We start from the raw sequence: 20,046 nt of genomic DNA, 5'->3' as shown, positions 1-20,046 counted from the left end.
TTTAATAATGGGAGATGATGAAATGGCTGAGTAACTGAACAGGTTTTTTGGGTCAGTCTTCACAGTGGAAGACACAAATAACATGCCTGTGACTGATAGAAATGAGGCTATGACAGGTGAGGACCTTGAGATGATTGCTATCACTAAGGAGGTAGTGGTGGGCAAGCTAATGGGGCTAAAGGTAGACAAGTCTCCTGGCCCTGATGGAATGCATCCCAGAGTGCTGAAAGGGATGGCGAGGGAAATTGCAAATGCACTAGTGATAATTTACCAAAATTCACTAGACTCTGGGGTGTCCCGGCGGATTGGAAATTGGCAAACGTGACACCACTGTTTGAAAAAGGAGGTAGGCAGAAAGCGGGAAATTATAGGCCAGTGACTTAACTTCGGTAGTAGGGAAGATGCTGGAATCTATCATCAAGGAAGAAATAGTGAGGCATCTGGATGGAAATTGTCCCATTGAGCAGATGCAGCATGGATTCATAAAGGGCAGGTCGTGCCTAACTAATTTAGTGGAATTTTTTGAGGACATTACCAGTGCGTTAGATAATGGGGAGCCAATGGATGTGGTATATCTGGATTTCCAGAAAGCCTTTGACAAGGTGCCACACAAAAGGTTGCTGCATAAGATAAAGATGCTTGGCATTAACGGTAAAGTAGTAGCATGGATAGAGGATTGGTTACTTAATAGAAAGCAAAGAGTGGGGATTAATGGGTGTTTCTCTAGTTGGCAATCAGTAGTTAGTGGTGTCCCTCAGGGATCAGTGTTGGGCCCACAATTGTTCACAATTTACATAGATGATTTAGAGTTGGGGACCAAGTGCAATGTGTCCAAGTTTGCAGGCGACACTAAGATGAGTGGTGAAGCAAAAAGTGCAGAGGATATCGGAAGTCTGCAGAGGGATTTGGATAGGTTAAATGAATGGATTAGGGTCTGGCAGATGGAATACAATGTTGACAAATGTGAGGTTATCCATTTTGGTAGGAATAACAGCAAAAGGGAATATTATTTAAATGATAAAATATTAAAACATGCTGCTGTGCAGAGAGACCTGGGTGTGCGAATGCAGGAGTCGCAAAACGTTGGTTTACAGGTGCAACAGGTGACTAAGAAGGCAAATGGAATTTTGTCCTTCATTGCTAGAGGGATGGAGTTTAAGACTAGGGAGGTGATGCTGCAATTGTATAAGGTGCTAGTGAGGCCACACCTGGAGTATTGTGTTCAGTTTTGGTCTCCTTACCTGAGAAAGGACGTACAGGCACTGGAGGGTGTGCAGAGGAGATTCACTAGGTTAATCCCAGAGCTGAAGGGGTTGGATTACGAGGAGAGGTTGAGTAGACTGGGACTATACTTGTTGGAATTTACAAGGATGAGGGGGGATCTTATAGAAACATTAAATTATGAAGGGAATAGATAGGATAGATGCGGGCAGGTTGTTTCCACTGGCGGGTGAAAGCAGAACTAGGGGGCATAGCCACTAAATAAGGGGAAGTAGATTTAGGACTGAGTTTAGGAGGAACTTCTTCACCCAAAGGGTTGTGAATCTATGGAAAAACTCTTTTACAGGTTGCTACTACCATTTGCTAGTAATTACTCAAGTGCAACCAGCAGTGATGGGCATGATTTTTCCTCCTTCATCTTTGCCTACACATTGGGAAGCATTACACTCAGATACACCCCCTTGGTCTAAACAACCCACCTTACGAAAAGTATCAGGTGTGAAGTTATGTCCGATGCCTTTGTGTTGAGGCAAAATCACTCCACACTGTCAATATCCAAAACCTGGACCTATCATGACCAAAACGTAGGCTCTGTCCTCAAGAGAGTAACATGATTGCCAGGTTTGATCAGATCAGGTAAATGTGACAAGGGTAGGGTGGAAACACCTATACTTCACCGTTTTACCGTGCTTTCAGCCGTCCCAGCTAATGAGCAGTGTGGCAGAAGACAGTGTAACTGGTTAGTGATGATGAGGCAAATAGGGGTTAGCACTGTGATCCTTCTCTGTGATCTCTGTGAATGGCCATTAATTATAGCCTCACAAAGGTTCACCACTCAGATTGAATGTTGATTTTCTTACCCGCCATTGACCCACAAACACGTTGCTACAGGACTCTTGCATTGCAAAGCCCAATATGAAAGATCCTGAAGCAGAAGTGGCTGTTGGACTGCAGATAGTATAGCCATGTCGTTAGGAATCACTACCATGAAAACATGAAATAAAAACCTACCTCCATCGAGCAACACAGAACAGCATCTTCTTTGACATCTTGTGATTGCAACAACTATTGCGTAGAGGCAAAATCCGATTGTAGGAAGGAAACAAGAGAAAATAGGTAAAATTGACTTCATATAAATTTAAAGATAGAATATACCAATCCACTTGTAATAACATGATACTACAGAAAGGCACTTTCACCAATCGTTTGCAATTTGTGGTGCAGAGTGACTTATAGGCTAGAGTCATTTCTCTCATAATCAGTTTTTCTTAAGGATCTCCTCTACTCTGTAATCTAATTTATGCATTAAAAAATTACAATTTTCTGCTTTGTTTTTTCTGAATGGAAAAGGTATCTCTTAAGAATAACTTCTGCCTGGCTTAAACTCAGGGGCCAAGTACTCCCGGTATTAAATGTTGAGTTAATCGGTACTGTCATTGTTACATTCTTGGCGAGATGTACTGCCGTTCAGATTAATAGTTGTAGCTGCCTTAAATTCCTTGCCACACCCATTCCAGAAATGTCTCAGCTAAAATAATTACAGCTTAAAAGGCGTCATCAGTTCTCCATTTGCTCACTAAACTAGCATTGGGTTGGTTCCTGTGATTGCAGCCAACAGATTCCTTCTCCATCAACATTCTGAATCAATTTTGAACATTGCCTCCTCAGGGTTTTCCTTCCTAAATAAATATGTGCTGATTAACAATAGGATGTAAATCCTTCTGACTTAGATCACCAGAGTTTTTCCATGCCATAGTTTGAACTAGTGAGACTGAAGAAAAGACTTTGCAACATGTGATTAATGCATGTTCTTTCCAATACTATGAAAGGGTACACATTGGCTAGGTGGATTGGCCACGTTACATTGCCCCTTAGTGTCCAAAGGTTAGGTAGGGTTACGGGAATAGGGTGGGGGAGTGGGCCTACGTAGGGTGCTCGTTCGGAGGGTTGGTGCAGGGTCAATGGACTGAATGGCCTCCTTCTGCACTGCAGAGATCCTACGGATTCTGTGATATGAGGGGAAACATTTACCAGGTGCTTACCCCAGGAGTTAAAAATGGAACACCTTCCTTGATGGATCAGTTGGTAAAGGCACAATTTGGTTTGAAGCTGATTTGTGAATGCTAAGATAACGTTCTCTGCTGAATTTGTTGATCTTAGCTTGGGCTGTGGTAGGAGTGTTACAAATTGGCTTCAGCACCTCCAAGATAAAGTAAAGAGAAATACAGCTCGGGTTTCACAGTAACAATATATCTGGGATCTGAAATGGCCATGACGACCTCCACGGCTGAATACCCTCATCTTTGACCTCAACTTCACTTTCCCATCTCATCCCATCCCTAAATTGGTGTCCAAGAATGAATCAATCTCAGTCTTGAATGTACTCAGCAACTGAGCCTCCAGTGCCCAGAGTAGAGACATCCAAAGATTCACATACCTCTGAGTGAATTATTAATTTTAATATGTTTTAATATTCAGTGAAAAATGTGTTTGTTGGCATTGGAGGTTAATCAACACACCCAGTTTCCTGCAAAATGCTCACTTTCATGTACATCAGAAAGAATCAACACCCAGACACCTGCATTTTATCTTTACTTTATACAATCCCATATCAGTCACTTCACACAGATATACTTTAAATCGTCTGCACACAAGATTGCAATGATGTTTTCTGAACATCTTGCAAACATCACAGGCGGCATTTTCCGTCCCACTGCACCCATTTTCTGGTGCGGCGTGCCCCCACCAGCAGCGGGATCCTCCATCCCAGCAGCCGGCCAATGGGGTTTCCCATTGTGGCCACACCATGCTGTCGGGAAATCCGCGGGCGGAGTGTGCTGCCGGTGAAGCAGAGGACCCCGCGACGGAGAATCCAGCCCCACAAATTTCACATTTCAATTTCTCTTAACCCTCAACATAATAAACATTCGGGAATGGAACAGAAAATTACGGCCTGGACTTTCGTGCCTCCATCCATAGGGAACGGAGGCAGAGTGGACTTAAAAATGGTGGATGTGACGAGATTCCAGGATTTCTGCCCACATTCCATCATGTGGGATTTTTATGGCTGGGGATAAGGAATAGGGTTAGTGGGTCCTCAACAATCTCATCCTTGCACACTCCATTGCAGTAGTGAGCATTTTATACACCTTCCCCACTATTTTCATGGATTTTGTTTTGTTAAGTGACATAGCTAGCAGACCTTAAAGGAGTTGTGGACCACAGGGGAACCACAGCCTCAATTGGGAAAGCAAAATAAAATATCTACCCACTTCTAGAATTCTTTCATTAACAGACTTTGAAATACAAAAAAAAATCTGTTATTTCAGTTTCAATAGTTATATATTGGGGCGATTCGCCATGCCATGACGCCGGCGCTCAATTCTCTGAAGTGCGGAGAATTGGCGCCATTTGCGCCGGCCGCTGGAATTGGCGGGGCCGTCAATTCTCTGGCCCGGGTGAGTCGAGCGACTGCACCAATACAACAGAGTCCCGCCGGCGCCGTTCACCCCTGGTCGCTGCCGGCGGGTACTCTGCGCGAATGGTCGGGGGGGGGGGGGGGTGGTGGCCTGTTGGGGGGGTGGGCGGTGGGGGTGGTGGCCTGTTGGGGGGGGTGGGCGGTGGGGGTGGTGGCCTGTTGAGGGGTGGGCGGTGGGGGGCTCCTTCACGGGGGGGGGGGGGGGGGGGGGGCTGAGCCTGGTATGAATGCTTGGCTGAGTTCAAAAAGGCAAAACCACTTATAACAGGAGGGGACCCTGTTCACATTTTGATCGGTAGTTTTAATAGGTTATTTAAAAATGATCTATCTGCTGTGGTTTGTGAAATAGATGCTTTTCTTCTTACAATATATTGATCATTTGAGCAAATTTAAACTTTTTGAATGGGAGTCTTTTTTAGTATGTAGTGTGTTTGAGTGAGACCTTTATTAGATTGTTAGAAGTTCATTTTTCATCTTAATTTCAAAGACATGGCTCCTGAGGTCTGCCCATAGTGGATACTGGGTGAGTGTCTATGGAGCATATATGGGGAGCATGTGGATATGAGACAGCATAGGAATCTGAGGGGCATGGTGGGGACATGTGGACTGAGGGCCTGACATTCAATATTAAAACTGAGCTGATGGAGGTGGGCATTCTTGCCTTCCACCCTCACCGTCCATCTGCCTCTGTTGCCGTCTCAGGCCTGCCTCTGGTGGTGGCATGCCTGACTCCATCTCCCTTACACAAAAATATGGCAGGTACAGGTCTCTTTAACGAAGATGGAGCTGCCAGGCCGGGAAATTTCCTGACTTGACATTCATGCCTCCCCCATCAAAACCTAGCTCCAGATGTCTGTTATCTGACTTGTTCCTCATTCAAGACCACTCAGTCACACACCCTCAGTCACCCACCCTCAGTCACCTTTGAGCTTCCCTCCATCACCCTTACCCCAGACTCCATCACCCCTTCCCTGCCTTCTGGTGACACTTAACCTCCGCCTGCCCCCGCAATCACCCTTGACCAACTACCATTCACCCTAGAACTGTCCCCCATCACCACTGATCAGCCCCTCGCACATTTGAACTGCCACCCTATCCTTGATCTGCCGTTCAACATCCTCAATCCTCTCTCTATGATCTTTGACACTGTTTCCCATGACTCTGAACTTCACCATTGACCTTCCCCGTATAACCCTTAATCTCCCACAATTGTGATTGACCTACCGACTTTGGACATTGGATATGGAGAGGTGGTGGCACAGTGGTATTGTCACTGGACAAGTAAACCAGAAACACAGAGTAATGATCTGGGGACCCGGCTTCGAATCCTGCTACTGCAGATGGTGAAATTGTAATTCAATAAAAATCTGGAAGTAAAAGTCGAATAATAATGACCATGAAACCATTGTTCATTGCCGTAAAATCCCATTTGGTTCATGGTAGCACAGTGGTTAGCACTGTTGCTTCACGGCGCCAGGGTCGCAGGTTCGATTCCCGGCTTGGACCACTGTCTGTGCGGAGTCTACATGTTCTCCCTGTGTCTGTGTGGGTTTCCTCCGGGTGCTCTGGTTTCCTCCCACAAAACCCAAAAGACGTGCTGTTAGGTAATTTGGACATTCTGAATTCTCCCTCCGTGTACCCGGAAATGCGCCGGAATGTAGCAATTATGGGCTTTTCATGGTAACTTCATTGCAGTGTTAAGCCTACTTGTGACAATAAAGATTATTATTATGTCCTTCAGGGAATAATATCTTCCATCCTTACCTGGTCTGGCCTACATGTGACTCCAGACCCACATCAATGTGGTTGACTCTTAACTGCCCCCTCAAGGGTAATTACGGATGGGAAAATATTGCTGGACCAGCCAGCGTCGCCCACGTCCCATGAACGAATAAAAGAAAACTCCCCTGTATATTCCATCTTCTTCCCTCTGTCCCCCACAAGACTGTGTAGAGCTGCCACCATTCTCCCTCAATCAGTCATGCCACCACCCGATCTCCATCATCGATGCCTCCTTTCCAACAGTTAAACAAAGCTCCCCAGACAAGAAACTACACAATCCAAATCCACGCCTGCTGCATGTCATACATAGAACAGTACAGCACAGAACAGGCCCTTCGGCCCTCGACGTTGTGCCGAGCAATGATCACCCTACTCAAACCCACGTATCCACCCTATACCCGTAACCAAACAACCCCCCCCCCTTAACCTTACTTTTTAGGACACTACGGGCAATTTAGCATGGCCAATCCACCTAACCCGCACATCTTTGGACTGTGGGAGGAAACCGGAGCACCCTGAGGAAACCCACGCACACACGGGGAGGACGTGCAGACTCCACACAGACAGTGACCCAGCCGGGAATCGAACCTGGGACCCTGGAGCTGTGAAGCATTTATGCTAACCACCATGCTACCATGCTGCCCCATGTTTAAGCAGTTGTGAATCTGAAGTAATATGTTCATCATTTGCAGATTCCTTTTAAAAAAAATATTTTTATTAAAGAATGTTCTTTTATAACAAACAAAATAATCAAACGAACCTTTCATTATTACAAAAATATCCCGACGCAACATCACCCTCCCTAACCCAGTTAGATACCAGGACCATTCCCCCCAACCTCCCAGAGTCCTCCCTCCCCCCTCCAAAGAAGACCCTTCTAGACTGACCAACCCCGCTCCCCCCCCAAAAGTTGATGGTAACCAGCTCCACATAAAATGTAATGAATGGCTGCCACCTTGAGTAAACCCATCCAAGGACCGTCTCATGGCACATTTGATCTTCTCCAAGTGCAGAAATTTCACCAGGCCCACCAACCAAGCCAAAGGCTTTGGTGGCACCAGGGGTCTCCACCCAAGCAAGACTCGTCTCCGGGCTATTAGAGTGGTGAAGGCCAAGGCATCTACCTTCTTCCCCTCCTGCAGCACCGGCAAGTCCGGCACTCCAAAAATTGGGCATGGCTCCATCTTAATACCCAGAATCCCTGAAATTGGTTCCAAAAAGGAGACCCAGAAACTCATACATGTCATGGTCAAGTGCACCCTATACATCACCTTGAACTGTATAAAACTTAACCTTGCCCATAAGAAGGTGAAATTAACTCAATGAAGAGCCTCCCTCCACCCCCCCCCCCCCAACAAAGATCAAATCCAACTTGTCCTTCCACTTCCCCTTTACTTCTTCCAAGCCTGTCCCGTTGCCAACATCTGTTCATAAGAGATCCTTCCCTCCCCTAACTCGTCCAAGGTCAGGACCCTATCCATAAGTGAAGCTGCAGGCACCAGGGGAACTGAAGGAAACTCCTGACATACATAATCTTGCACATGCAAGTATCTAAATACATTCTCCTTCGGGAGCTTGAACTTCTCTAACCCAGCAAACTTGCCATCAAGAAAAATATCCTTAAACGTCTCCAACCCTTCCCTCTCCCATGCCCTGAACACTGAATCTAGACCAGCCGGCCAGGTACGATGTTACCATTCCAATTCCTGAATCTAGACCGGATGGTATAAACCTATGGTTCCCGCAAATTGTCGGCAACAGCAACATAGAGCCCAATTTAAAATGCTGCCTAAATTGATTCCACATTCTCAAAGAGAGATCCAGAGATTCAAAACCCTCAGAGAATACATTTTTCCTGTGCTCTACTTCAAATGTGTGACCCCTTATTTTTAAAGTGACCCCGAGTTCTATATTCTCCGACATTAGGAAGCATCCTCTCCATATCCACCTCAATAATAATAATAATAATAATAATAATAATCGCTTATTGTCACAAGTAGGCTTCAGTGAAGCTACTGTGAAAAGCCCCTAGTCGTCACATTCCGGCGCCTGTTCAGGGAGGCCGCTACGGGAATTGAACCCGCGCTACTGGAATTGTTCTGCATTACAAGCCTGCTGTTTAGCCCACTGTGCTCCCTGTCAATAGCCCTCCGGATCTTAACTGTTTCGATCATGTCACTTCTTACTCTTTTTGAAAAATATTTTTATTCAGGAAATGTTCAATTTTACAACATTCATAAAAGCCAACAAAGTTTATGCAATTTTTATGAAACTACCCCCACTGCCCAGACGCACACTTCCCTTATTTATCCAAACCCGCTCCCACCCAAATCCCCCCCCCCCCCCCCCCCCCCCCCCCGCCGTCCCTGACCTACTCACCCTCCCCTATTTGTGATGACACCAGCTATTTAAAGAAAGTAATAAATGGCATTCTCCTCAAATAGAATAGACCACCTGAAATTTTCCAGCATTTTCTCTTTGGTTTCAGATTCCAGCATCCGCAGTAATTTGCCTTTATCCAGTGCTTTATATAGTTCTGCATCTAGCTCCATCTAGTGGCTAATTACGACATGACATTAACCCTTTATATTCTGAACATTTCACATAATGTCACATTCTCCACTAGCTCCTCCAGGCAAGGAAACCTAACATCCACGAACAAATTCCTAAACCTCTCGACCCCCCTCCCTGATCTTATATGACGAGTCCATCCCAGCCGGTATAAATCCATGGTTCCGACAGACCAGCGCCATTAGCAACATAGATTTCAGTTTTAATTTCTATATAAATTGGTTCCATCTTTTAGAGAAGCTGTTGCCACTGGGCTCATAGAATACTTGGCAGGCGAAAACAGAAGGGGGGCAGTAATAAGTGACCTCCCACTTGAACCAATATAGGAGGCCTCCTCCATCTATCCCCAAACTCTCTCCACACCTTGGGGGGGGGGGGGGGGGGGGGGTGGTCATACTGCCCACACAAAGGTCAAGATCAGCTTATTAATCCTACCAAAAAACAACTTGGGCAGAAAGATTGGAAGAGTCTAAAACACAAACAAGAACTTCGGAAGAATGTTCATTTTAACCGTCTAGACCCTTCCTGTCAATGGTAATGGGAGGGCATCCCATCTCTTCAAATCCACCTTCACCCCCCTGTACCAGACTGGCCAGGTTCAACTTGTGTAACAAGGCCCAATCATGAGCAACCCATATCTCCAGGTACCTAAAACTAGTCCTGGCCAGTCAAAACGGTAATCTCTCCAGATCAGCTCCCTTGCTGGAGGGTTCACCGGAAACACTTAACTCTTGCCCACGTTCAATCTATATCCTGAGAAGAAACCAAACTTCCTCAACACTTCCATTATCTTCCCCATATTAGCGAGAGGGTCCATAACATATAACAATAATTCATCCACGTATAGGATCACCCTATGTTCCCTACCTCTACTTTCTATGCCCTTCCACCTGGCCAACAACCTAAGTGCGATTGCCAACGGCTCGAGTGCCAAAGCAAACAGCAATGGGGAAAGTGGACATCCCTGCTTTGTACCCGCAGTGGGAACCCTATTCAAAAGCCTAATCCATGAAATGAACGTACGTCCAATTTACCGCCACGTAAATGCTTTTTCTGCACCCATAGAGGTGATTATCTCTGGCTCGGCGCCCGATTGGGCCGACAGCACCACATTCAGGAGTCTCCTGAATTTCCAGCCCTTAACAAGCCCTATTTGAGGGCGGCACGGTGGTGCAGTGGTTAGCACCGCTGCCTACGGCGCTGAGGACATGGGTTCAATCCCGGCCCTGGGTCACTGTCCGTGTGAAGTTTGCACATTCTCCCCGTGTCTGTGTGGGTTTCACCCCCCACAACCCAAAGATGTACAGGATAGGCAGATTGGCCATGCTAAATTGCCCCTTAATTAGAAAAAAAAAATAATTGAGTACTCTAAATTTAAAGGAAAAACAAACCCCATTTGATCTTTGGAAATTACCCCCGGCATGCACCCCTCCAAACAAGTTGCCAACATCTTTGCCAACAGCTTTGCATCAGCATTCAACAGAGAGATGGACCGATATAACCCACACTCCACGGGATCTTTTTCCTTCTTCAGGATTCAGGAAATGAACACCTGCCGCACTGTGGCTGGCAACACCACCGGGACAGAGAATCATTAAACATCTTCAACAGATGTGGCCTCAACTCTGTCGCAAATTTAAAATAAAAATTCCACTGAGAATCCATCTGGGTCAGTTGCCTTCCCAGACTGCACAGAACAGACACATTTCATAATGTCCTCTAGCCCAAGCAGTGCCTCCCTTTCCACCACGGGGAAACCCAACCTATCCAAGAACTGTAGCATTGTCAAGTCTTCCTCCAGAGGCCGAGGTCTGTAAAGGCCCCAATAGCACAGTGGGCTAAATAGCTGGCTTGTAATGCAGAACAAGGAAGCAGCGTGGGTTCAATTCCCGTCCCAGCCTCCCCGAACAGGCACTGGAATGTGGCTTTTCACAGTAACTTCATTGAAGCCTACTTGTGATAATAAGCGATTATTATTATTAAAAGGTCTCAAATACCCCATTAACCTTTTCTGGATCAGAAACCAAACCCCCCCCCCAAGAAGTCGCCTGCCGTCTCAGCCGGTGAACCATTAGTCAACTGGTCTTCTCCCCAGACTCGTAAAATGTCGCTTTCACGTAACAAAATTGGCTCACCATCGACACCAACTTAAACTCCATCTGGAGCTTCTTCCTTTTCGCCAACAGCTTTGCCTTTGGGGTAGCAGAGTATTGATGGTCCACTGTCAATAAAAGCTCCACCAATCTCTGCCTCTCTGCCCTCCCGTCTGTGAGATTTGATCAAAATTAACTCTCGCCTAATAACTGTCTTTAATGCTTCCCAGAACGTGGAAGGTGAGACCTCTTGTTCTTATTAAACTTCACATAGGTCCAACAACGGAAGCTATCCTCTCGCACATCCCCTTGTCTGTGAGAGTATAGTCGTATCCGGTCTCCATGGGGGTCACTGGATGTAGCCATCCTCCAAACACAAATCCACATAATGCAGAGTGTGGTCAGATATAACAATTGCCGAATACACCACCCCAGGGAGTAATGACTTCCCCACTACAAAGAAGTCAATACGGGAGTAGACTCGCAAAAAAGAAGGAAAATCCCTTCTCCTTCGGGTATATGAATCTCCATAAACTCTCTTAAAGACGTTCCTTGTATTATAACTTTCAGACATCCCACACTCCAAACTCTCCAACTACAACACTTTTCACCAGTACAGCACCCACTAAACAGGCAGGAAGGGCCAAAAACCAAATCCCCAAGGAGGAGCCACCTTATATGCGACCTCACGGCCACCACCGGAAGTCCAAAGACCTCTTACTCTTCTCAACTCTAGAGGATACAAAACTAACCTCTCCAACCTTTACTCAGAAGACAACCCACCTATTGCTGGTATTAGTCAAGTAAACCTTCTCTAAACTATGTTTAACACATTTACACCTTTCCGATTAAATAACATAGAGGGGCCAAGCGATGTGTTGTACCTGCATGATGTGGGAGCTGTTAGACCCCATTGTGGTCCTAGTGAGCACATTTGCGAAGGATGTGCTGCCTACCTGTTGCGAGGGTTCAAGGTATCTCAACTGCAGAGGAGCTTGGAGCGAGAGGGAAAAGATCCAGTTGTCATAGTCCATATAGGTACCAACGACATTGGTAAAACAAGCATAGAGGTTCGACTGAGGGAGGATGAGCAGCTAGGAGCTAAATTAAAAAGCAGAACCAGAAAGACAATCGTCTCTGGATTACTACCTGAGCCACAAGCTAATTTGGCACAGGATCAATAAGAATATCCAAGGGTACTCAGTAGTTCAGAAGAATAGACAGAAAGGAGGTGGTGTAGCTTTGCTTATAAAGGAAGGGATCAGTGGTGTAGTGAGAAATGATACAGGCAATGGAGATCAAGATGTGGAAGCAGTCTGGACAGAAATAAGAAAAGCAAAGGAAAAACGTCCCTGGTGGAAGTAATCTATAGAACCCGAACAGTAGTTCCACAGTATAAACCAGGAAATACTGGGGGCTTGTAAGAAAGGTACGGTAATAATCATGGGTGAGTTTATTATGCATATGGACTGGATTAATCAAATTGACAAGGGAGAGGGTTCATTGAATGTATTGAGGATTGTTTCTCAGAACAGTATGTTGTGAAACCAACCAGGGAGCAGGCTACTCTGGATTTGGTATTGTGTAATAAGGAGGGACTAATGAATGAAAAATGAAAATGAATGAAAATCACTTATTGTCACGAGTAGGCTTCAATGAAGTTACTGTGAAAAGCCCCTGGTCGCCACATTCCGGCGCCTGTTCGGGGAGGCTGGTACGGGAATTGAACCGTGCTGCTGGCCTGCCTTGGTCTGCTTTCAAAGCCAGCGATTTAGCCCAGTGTGCAATGACCTCATAGTTAAGAATCGTCCAGGGTGGCGTGATCATAGTATGATAAAATTTAAAATTCAGTTTGAGAACGAGAAACTGGAGTTAAACAAAGGTAATTACTTTGGCATGAGGAAAGATTTGGGCCTGGAGGACTGGGCAGGAAGACTAAAAGGCAAGGCAGTTGATGAGCAGTGGCAGATATTCAAGGAGATATTCAGTTCCTCCCAACTAAAATACATTCCAGAGAGGAAGAAAGATTGTAAGAGGGAGAGAAAACATCCATGGCGAAGCAAGGAAGTTAAAGATACCATAAAGACATACCATATTGCAAAGGCCAGTAGCAGGCTAGAAGTTTGGGAAACTTTTAAAGATCAACAAAGGGTTACTAAAAAAAATAATGAAAAGAGCAAAGGTAAATTATGAAAGAAAACAAGGGCAAAATATAAAAAAGATAGCAAAAACTTCTATAAGTATATAAAAGGGAAGAGAATAGCTAAAGTGAATGTTAGTACCTTGGAGAATGAGACCTGGGAGTTAATTGTGGGGAACACAGAAATGGCGGAGATGCAAAATCAATATTTTGTCTCAGTTTTCACGGTGTAGGATACTAGAATATTCGCAATAGTAACAGGCAATGCAGAGGTTATAGAAATGGAGGGATTTAGAACAATCATTATCAATAGGGAAAAAGTACGAAACAAAGTATAGGGATTGAAGGCTGACCAGTCCCCAAGGCTTGATGGGACATCCTAGGGTCTTAAAGGAAGTGACAGCCATTGGTTATAATATTCCAAAATTCCCTGGATGTGGGAAAGGTTCCAGTAGATTGGAAAAAATGCTAATCTAACACCATTATTCAAAAAGGGAGGACAAAGAAAATAGGAAACTATAGACTGATGTGTTGGCTTGTGTAGGCTTGAGAGATGAACAGACACTTCCAACACAGATGAAGGTTCAACTCAAATTTATTAACTACTTCTAACTAACACACGATGACTGTGGGTCTAAATACTACGAACTTGAACTCGAGACCTAAGCCTTGTCTGAACCAGTTGATTCTCTCAGCACGTGTTGTGAGTCCGTGCTGGGCTGAATAAGTTCCTGTTACACTGAGAGGCAGCACCCAGAATGAGCGGGAACCGTGGTGCCCTCTGCCTTTATAGTGTGTGTATTCTAACTGGTGATTGGCTGCGGTGTTTGTACATGTTGATTGGTCCCTGTGTGTGTCCATCAGTGTGTGTCTGCACCATGATATATTGGTGTATATTATGACATAGACCAGTTAGCTTAACATCTCTTGTTGTGAAATTGTTAGAATCCATTATTAAGGAAGTAATAACAGGACATTTTGAAAACACAATCCATCAGAGTCAGCATGGTTTATAGAAGGGTAAATCGTGTTTGACGAATTTGTTAGAGTGCGTCGAAGATGCAAAAACCAAGTGGATAATGGGGATTGTGTAAATGTCATATATCTGGACTTCCAGAAGATATTTGATAAGGTGCCATACAAAAGGTTAATACACAAGGGATTAGGGATAATTTATTAGCTTGGATACAAAACTCGCTAACTGACAGAAGGCAGAGTGTCCTGCAAAGGCTGAATGCCTCAACCTCGTGCACGAGGCTGGGGTTGATACAGTTGAAGGTGGTGCAGTTGGCAAAGTCAAGGATGAGCGGCTGTTTGAGGGGGAGGGGCCCGGCTATTCATGTGCACATGTTCTGGTCCTGCCTGAAGTTGGAGAAATGTTGGGCGACCCAGCATGTGGATTTGGAGCTGGTGCGCCATATTCGGGGTGTCGGACCTGCCGGAGTTGTAGGCGGGGGCATGTGTTTTAGGCTGCGCCTCGCTGATCGTTTGCGGGCGGGGTCTGTTGGGGTGGAGGTCAGCTTCTCCACCCCATGCCTCGGCGTGGCAGGGGGAGGCAGGTGAGGGGTTTCACAAGAGATGGGGTTTGTTCATTTTGCATTTCAGAGAGCTAGTTACCATTCGCTGTTGCGGGGGGGGGGGGGGGGGGGGGGGGGGGGGGGGGGTTGAAGCAAGGTTTACTGCATTTGGTGGTGTAATGGTTTGTCTTGTTTTGTAAAATGTTAAAATTCTAAAATTTGAATAACAACATACTTTTTCAAAAAGGCAGAGTCGGGATAAATGGATCTTTTTCCGATGGGTGCCATAGGGTTCGGTCCTCGGGCTCGAACTATTTATAATATATATTAAGCACGGTAGCATTGTGGATAGCACAATCGCTTCACAGCTCCAGGGTCCCAGGTTCGATTCCGGCTTGGGTCACTGTCTGTGCGGAGTCTGCACATCCTCCCCGTGTGTGCGTGGGTTTCCTCCGGGTGCTCCGGTTTCCTCCCACAGTTCAAAGATGTGCAGGTTAGGTGGATTGGCCATGATAAATTGCCCTTAGTGTCCAAAATTGCCCTTAGTGTTGGGTGGGGTTACTGGGTTATGGGGATAGGGTGGAGGTGTTGACCTTGGGTAGGGTGCTCTTTCCAGGAGCCGGTGCAGACTCGATGGGCCGAATGGCCTCCTTCTGCACTGTAAATTCTATCTATGTAATGACTTGGATGCAGGGGTAAAAGGTATTATTGCCAAATTTGCAAATGACACTAAAATGGGTGGGATAGTAAGTTGCAATGAGGAAATAAGAAATTTACAAATGGCACCTGGAGTTTAACGTGGGAAAGTGCAAGGTTATCCATTTTGGTCAGTAAAATAGAAAGGCAACTTATTACCTAAATGGCGAGAAACCTCAGAGTGCTTAAATGCAGAGGGATCTGGGTGGCCTAGTGCATGATTCACAGAAAAGTAGCATGCAGGCACAGCAGGTAATAAGAAAGGTAAATTGAATTTTGGCCTTTATAGCTAAAGGGTTAGAGTATAAAAGTAGGAAAATGTTTCTGCAACTGTACAAGGCTTTGGTGAGACAGTGTACAGTTTAGTTCCCTTATTTGAGGAGGGATGTCGATACATTAGAGGTAGTTCAGAAGAGGTTCACGAGGTTGTTTCCAGAGATGAGGAGTTTGCCTTGTGAAGAGACATTGAGCAGTTTAGGCCTAAACTCTCTCAAGTGTAGAAGAATGAGGGGAGATCTAATTGAGATATATAAGATGATAAAGGTATTGACAAAGTAGGCGCAGTGTGGTTGCTTCCTCTTGTGGGGCAATCTAAAATGAGAGGTTGTGGTTTTAGAATAAGGGATAGCAGATTTAAAACAAAGATGAGGAGAAATTACTTCTCTCAAGGGGTCGTGAATCTGGAATTCACTACACTAGAGTGCAGTGGATGCCGGGACACTGAATAAATTTAAGGAGGCGATAAACAGATTTTTAATTAGTAATGTGTTGAAGGGTTATGGAGAACGGGCAGGAAAGTGGAGTTGAGGCCAGTTGAAATCAGCCATGATCGTACTGAATGGCTTGAGAGGCTGAATTGCCCAATCCTGCTCCTATTTCTTATGTACTTTCCAACCTATCTTTCTGTCATCAGCAGATTTGGCAACCATATCTTCAGCCCCTTCATCCAAATAATTTATATAAATTGTAAAAAGTTGAGGCCTGATCCTTGTGGCACAGTTCACTACATCCTGCCAGCCAGAAAAAGACCCAGTTATGCCAATTCTGTTTCCTGTGAGCGAGCCAATCTCAACTCATGCCTTGATGAACTGCATCTTCAACCCATGCCTTGATCCATCTACCTGGCCCTACACTCATCCCTAGAGCATCTCGAAAACAAGGACTCCTACATCAGACTGCTATTTATTGACTACAGCTACGCCTTCAACAGCATAATCCCAGCCAAATTCCAAAACCTAGGACTTGGCTCCTCACTCTGCAACTGGATCCTCGACTTACTTTCTGACCCACAGACCATAATCAGTAAGAATAAACAGCAACACCTCCTCTACAAGAGTCCTCAATACTGGGGCCCCGCAAGGCTGCGGTCTTAGCCCCCTACTCTACTCCCTGTACACACACGACTGCGTGGCAAAACTTGGTTCCAACTCCATCTACAAGTTTGCTGATGATATGACCATAGTGGGCCAAATCTCAAACAACAATGAGCCAGAATACAGGAGGGAGATAGAGAACCTAGCGGAGTGGTGTAACGACAACAATCTCTCCCTCAATGCCAGCAAAACTTAAGAGCTGGTCATTGACTTCAGGAAGCAATGTACTGTACACACCCGTCAGCATCAACGAGGCCGAGGTGAAGATGGTTAGCATCTTCACATTCGTAGGGGTACACATCACCAAAAATCTGTCCTGGTCCACCCACATTGACACTACCACCAAGAAAGCACAACAGTGCCTATACTTCCTCAGGAAACTAAGGAAATTCAGCATGTTCACATTAACTCTTACCAACTTTTACAGATGCACCATAGAAAGCATCCTATCTGACCATATCACAGCCTGGTATGGCAACTGCTTGGCCCAAGACTGCAAGAAACTTCAGAGAGTCGTGAACACAGCCCAGTCCATGACAAAAACCCGCCTCCCATCCATTCACTCTGGCTACACCTCCCGCTGCCTGGGGAAAGCAGGCAGCATAATCAAGGATCTCTCCCACCCGGCTTTCTCACTCTTCCAACTTCTTCCATCAGGCAGGAGATACAGAAGTCTGAGTACACACACAAACAGACTCAAAAACAGCTTCTTCCCCGCTGTTACCAGACTCCTAAATGACCCTCTTATGGACTGACCTGATTAACACTACACCCCTGTATGCTTCACCCGATGCCGGTGTTATGTAGTTATATTGTGTACCTTGTGTTGCCCTATTATATATTTTCTTTTATGTTTCTTTTCTCTTCATGTACTTAATGATATGTTGAGCTGCTTGCAGAAAAATACTTTTCACTGTGCCTCGGTACACGTGACAATAAACAAATCCAATCCAATCCAATATGTTACCCCCTACACAATGAGCTTTTATTTTCCACAATAAATTTTTAATTGTCAGCTTTTCAAATGCCTTCTGTAAATCTAAGTATAGTACATCCACCTTTAGTTCCCCTTTATCCACACCAAATGCGACTCCTTCAGAGAATTCCAATACATAGGTTAAACATGATTTCCCTTTCATAAAACCACTTGCTGCAAAATCCCTGGGGCGGAATTCTCCGCAAGGCCCGACGCCGTCGTGAAACCCGGAGAGGTTTTCACCGTCGGTGGCCGCTCCTGGTGCCCTATTCTCCCCTCCCCCGGGGGGGGGGCTAGGAGGGCCGTGCCATGAATCTCGTCAGCCGGGCCTTGTCGCTTGTCACAAAGATGTGCTTGTTAGGTGAATTTGACATTCTGAATTCTCCCTCTGTGTACTCGGACAATACCGGAATGTGGCGACTAGGGGATTTTCACAGTAACTTCATTGTAGTGTTAGTGTAAGTCTACTTGTGACAATAATAACGATTATTCTAATAAAGCACACTTACACAATTCTGAATATCTTAGCTGCTCTATAATGATATGATGTGACAACAGTTTATATGGAATCGTAAATGTAGCTCATCCAGGGCAGGGAGACAGGGCAGGAATACCAAATCACAATAGAGGTCTGTGGCACACTGGTAGTGTTTCTACCTGTGGGTTTCAAGTTCCTGCCAGAACCTGTAAGTCATACTGGAAGGAGTGTTCATGGTGCTCTTCAACAGACTAACAATTATTAGGAATCCTTTCAACATTCCCCTACTCTCCCCCAACAAAAAGTATCTGCGCATGTACTTGTGAATACCTGTAAACACCGATGGCTCATACGCAGGGCAGAGCAGAGGTCAGATGCAGAATAAAGCTGCTTCCCAGCCTCACGTCCAGAGAGCATCCCACCCACCCCCATCGCCTCACTGAGACCTCTCCATTGCTGTCACCCAAGTAACCTCTTTGAATGAGGCTTGCAGTTTGTTACACGGCACAATCACGACACGTTCACTTTCAGACAAACTAAAATCACACAATGATATCAAAAATCACAAAATGCCAACAGCCAGTTGTGTGCCAACAAATAAATTAATTCTAAGAGAAAGTGATCTGTTATAACCCGAATGTACATAACAGGCAAGGCTACAAACTATTGGTAGAGTGCTCCAAGGCCATCACCTCCCACCCATCCCCCCCAAAAAAAGTTTACTCCACACATCATCCCTTTAATGCTTTGCTTTGAAAGTTATATATTGACTTTTTTTTTCCTGAGATGATTTGGTAATCTCAAATTACGGGATATTCACGGCCACAAAGGTTCGACTTTGCTGAAACGTTCTTTATAATTGCCTTATTAAAAAAAAGTAACTGGCACATCACAAGTGCTTCTTTGTTGAAGGTGGGAGACTGGAAGTTGGGGATGATCAAAGTGAGAGCAAAAAACCCTGGATACTGTCAAAAAACCCTGACAGCTTGGAAGAAGGAAAGAAAAGACGGAGAAATACACAAGCTACTCAGTGTTCAAAGAAAAAAAAACTTAACATTGCTGTTTTTGGCAATAAGACCATAAGAAATAGGAACAGGAGTAGCCGTTCGGTCCCTCGAGTCTGCTCCACCATTCAATAGGATCATAACTGATCTGACATTCCTAACGTCCACTTTCCTGCACTTCCGCATAACCCTTGATTCCCTTACTGATCAAAAATCTATCTCAGCCTTAAATATATACCAGGGACGGGATTCTCCATTTCTGAGACTAGTGTTGAGGCTGACACAGAATTCCTGGAGTTCCACGACAGCAAAACTGGCGCCGCACCAGCTACTGTTAAGGGCTAGCACTGGCAGCACGTGGAACACAATGAGAAATGGCGCGGAATTCGCCGGTTTCGCGATTGACACTCAAGAGGCTGACAAGCTGCAGCTGCATATACACACTTAACATCCCACACACACACCCACACACACACACACACACACACACACACACACACCATCCCAGCCACCAAGATGGCGGCAAGGCATGAGGCTCCACGCTTCACGGATGCCGAGCGGGAGACCTTCCTGGATGCGGCGGAGAAGAGGTGGATGACCCTGTACCCTGATCCGGGAGGGAGGCTGCCAGCCGCTGCCATTCACTGTGCCTGGGCACAGCTGGCAGAGCTGGTGAGCGCTACGGCCAACAGTGTTGGAAAAAACCGCACAACCTCC

The 20,046-nt window shown here is 45.5% G+C and overlaps 1 protein-coding gene across 4 annotated transcripts in view; it reads right to left on the bottom strand.

Annotated features, from left to right (window-relative positions):
• ctif (CBP80/20-dependent translation initiation factor) overlaps nucleotides 1–20,046 on the bottom strand; it is a 339,899-nt gene that overhangs the window by 8,695 nt on the left and 311,158 nt on the right. For all 4 annotated transcript variants that reach the window (XM_038790492.1, XM_038790490.1, XM_038790493.1 and 1 more), the window contains one exon: nucleotides 2,233–2,286. In XM_038790492.1, the coding sequence (XP_038646420.1) occupies nucleotides 2,233–2,286 (54 nt within the window). The remainder of the gene's footprint in view (nucleotides 1–2,232; nucleotides 2,287–20,046) is intronic.

This window comes from Scyliorhinus canicula, chromosome 3 (assembly GCF_902713615.1).
Source record: "Scyliorhinus canicula chromosome 3, sScyCan1.1, whole genome shotgun sequence".
In the NCBI taxonomy this organism is placed as follows: Eukaryota; Metazoa; Chordata; class Chondrichthyes; order Carcharhiniformes; family Scyliorhinidae; genus Scyliorhinus; species Scyliorhinus canicula.
The sequence above is the reverse complement of the archived record's forward strand: the minus strand, read 5'-3'. Positions and strand labels throughout refer to the sequence as shown.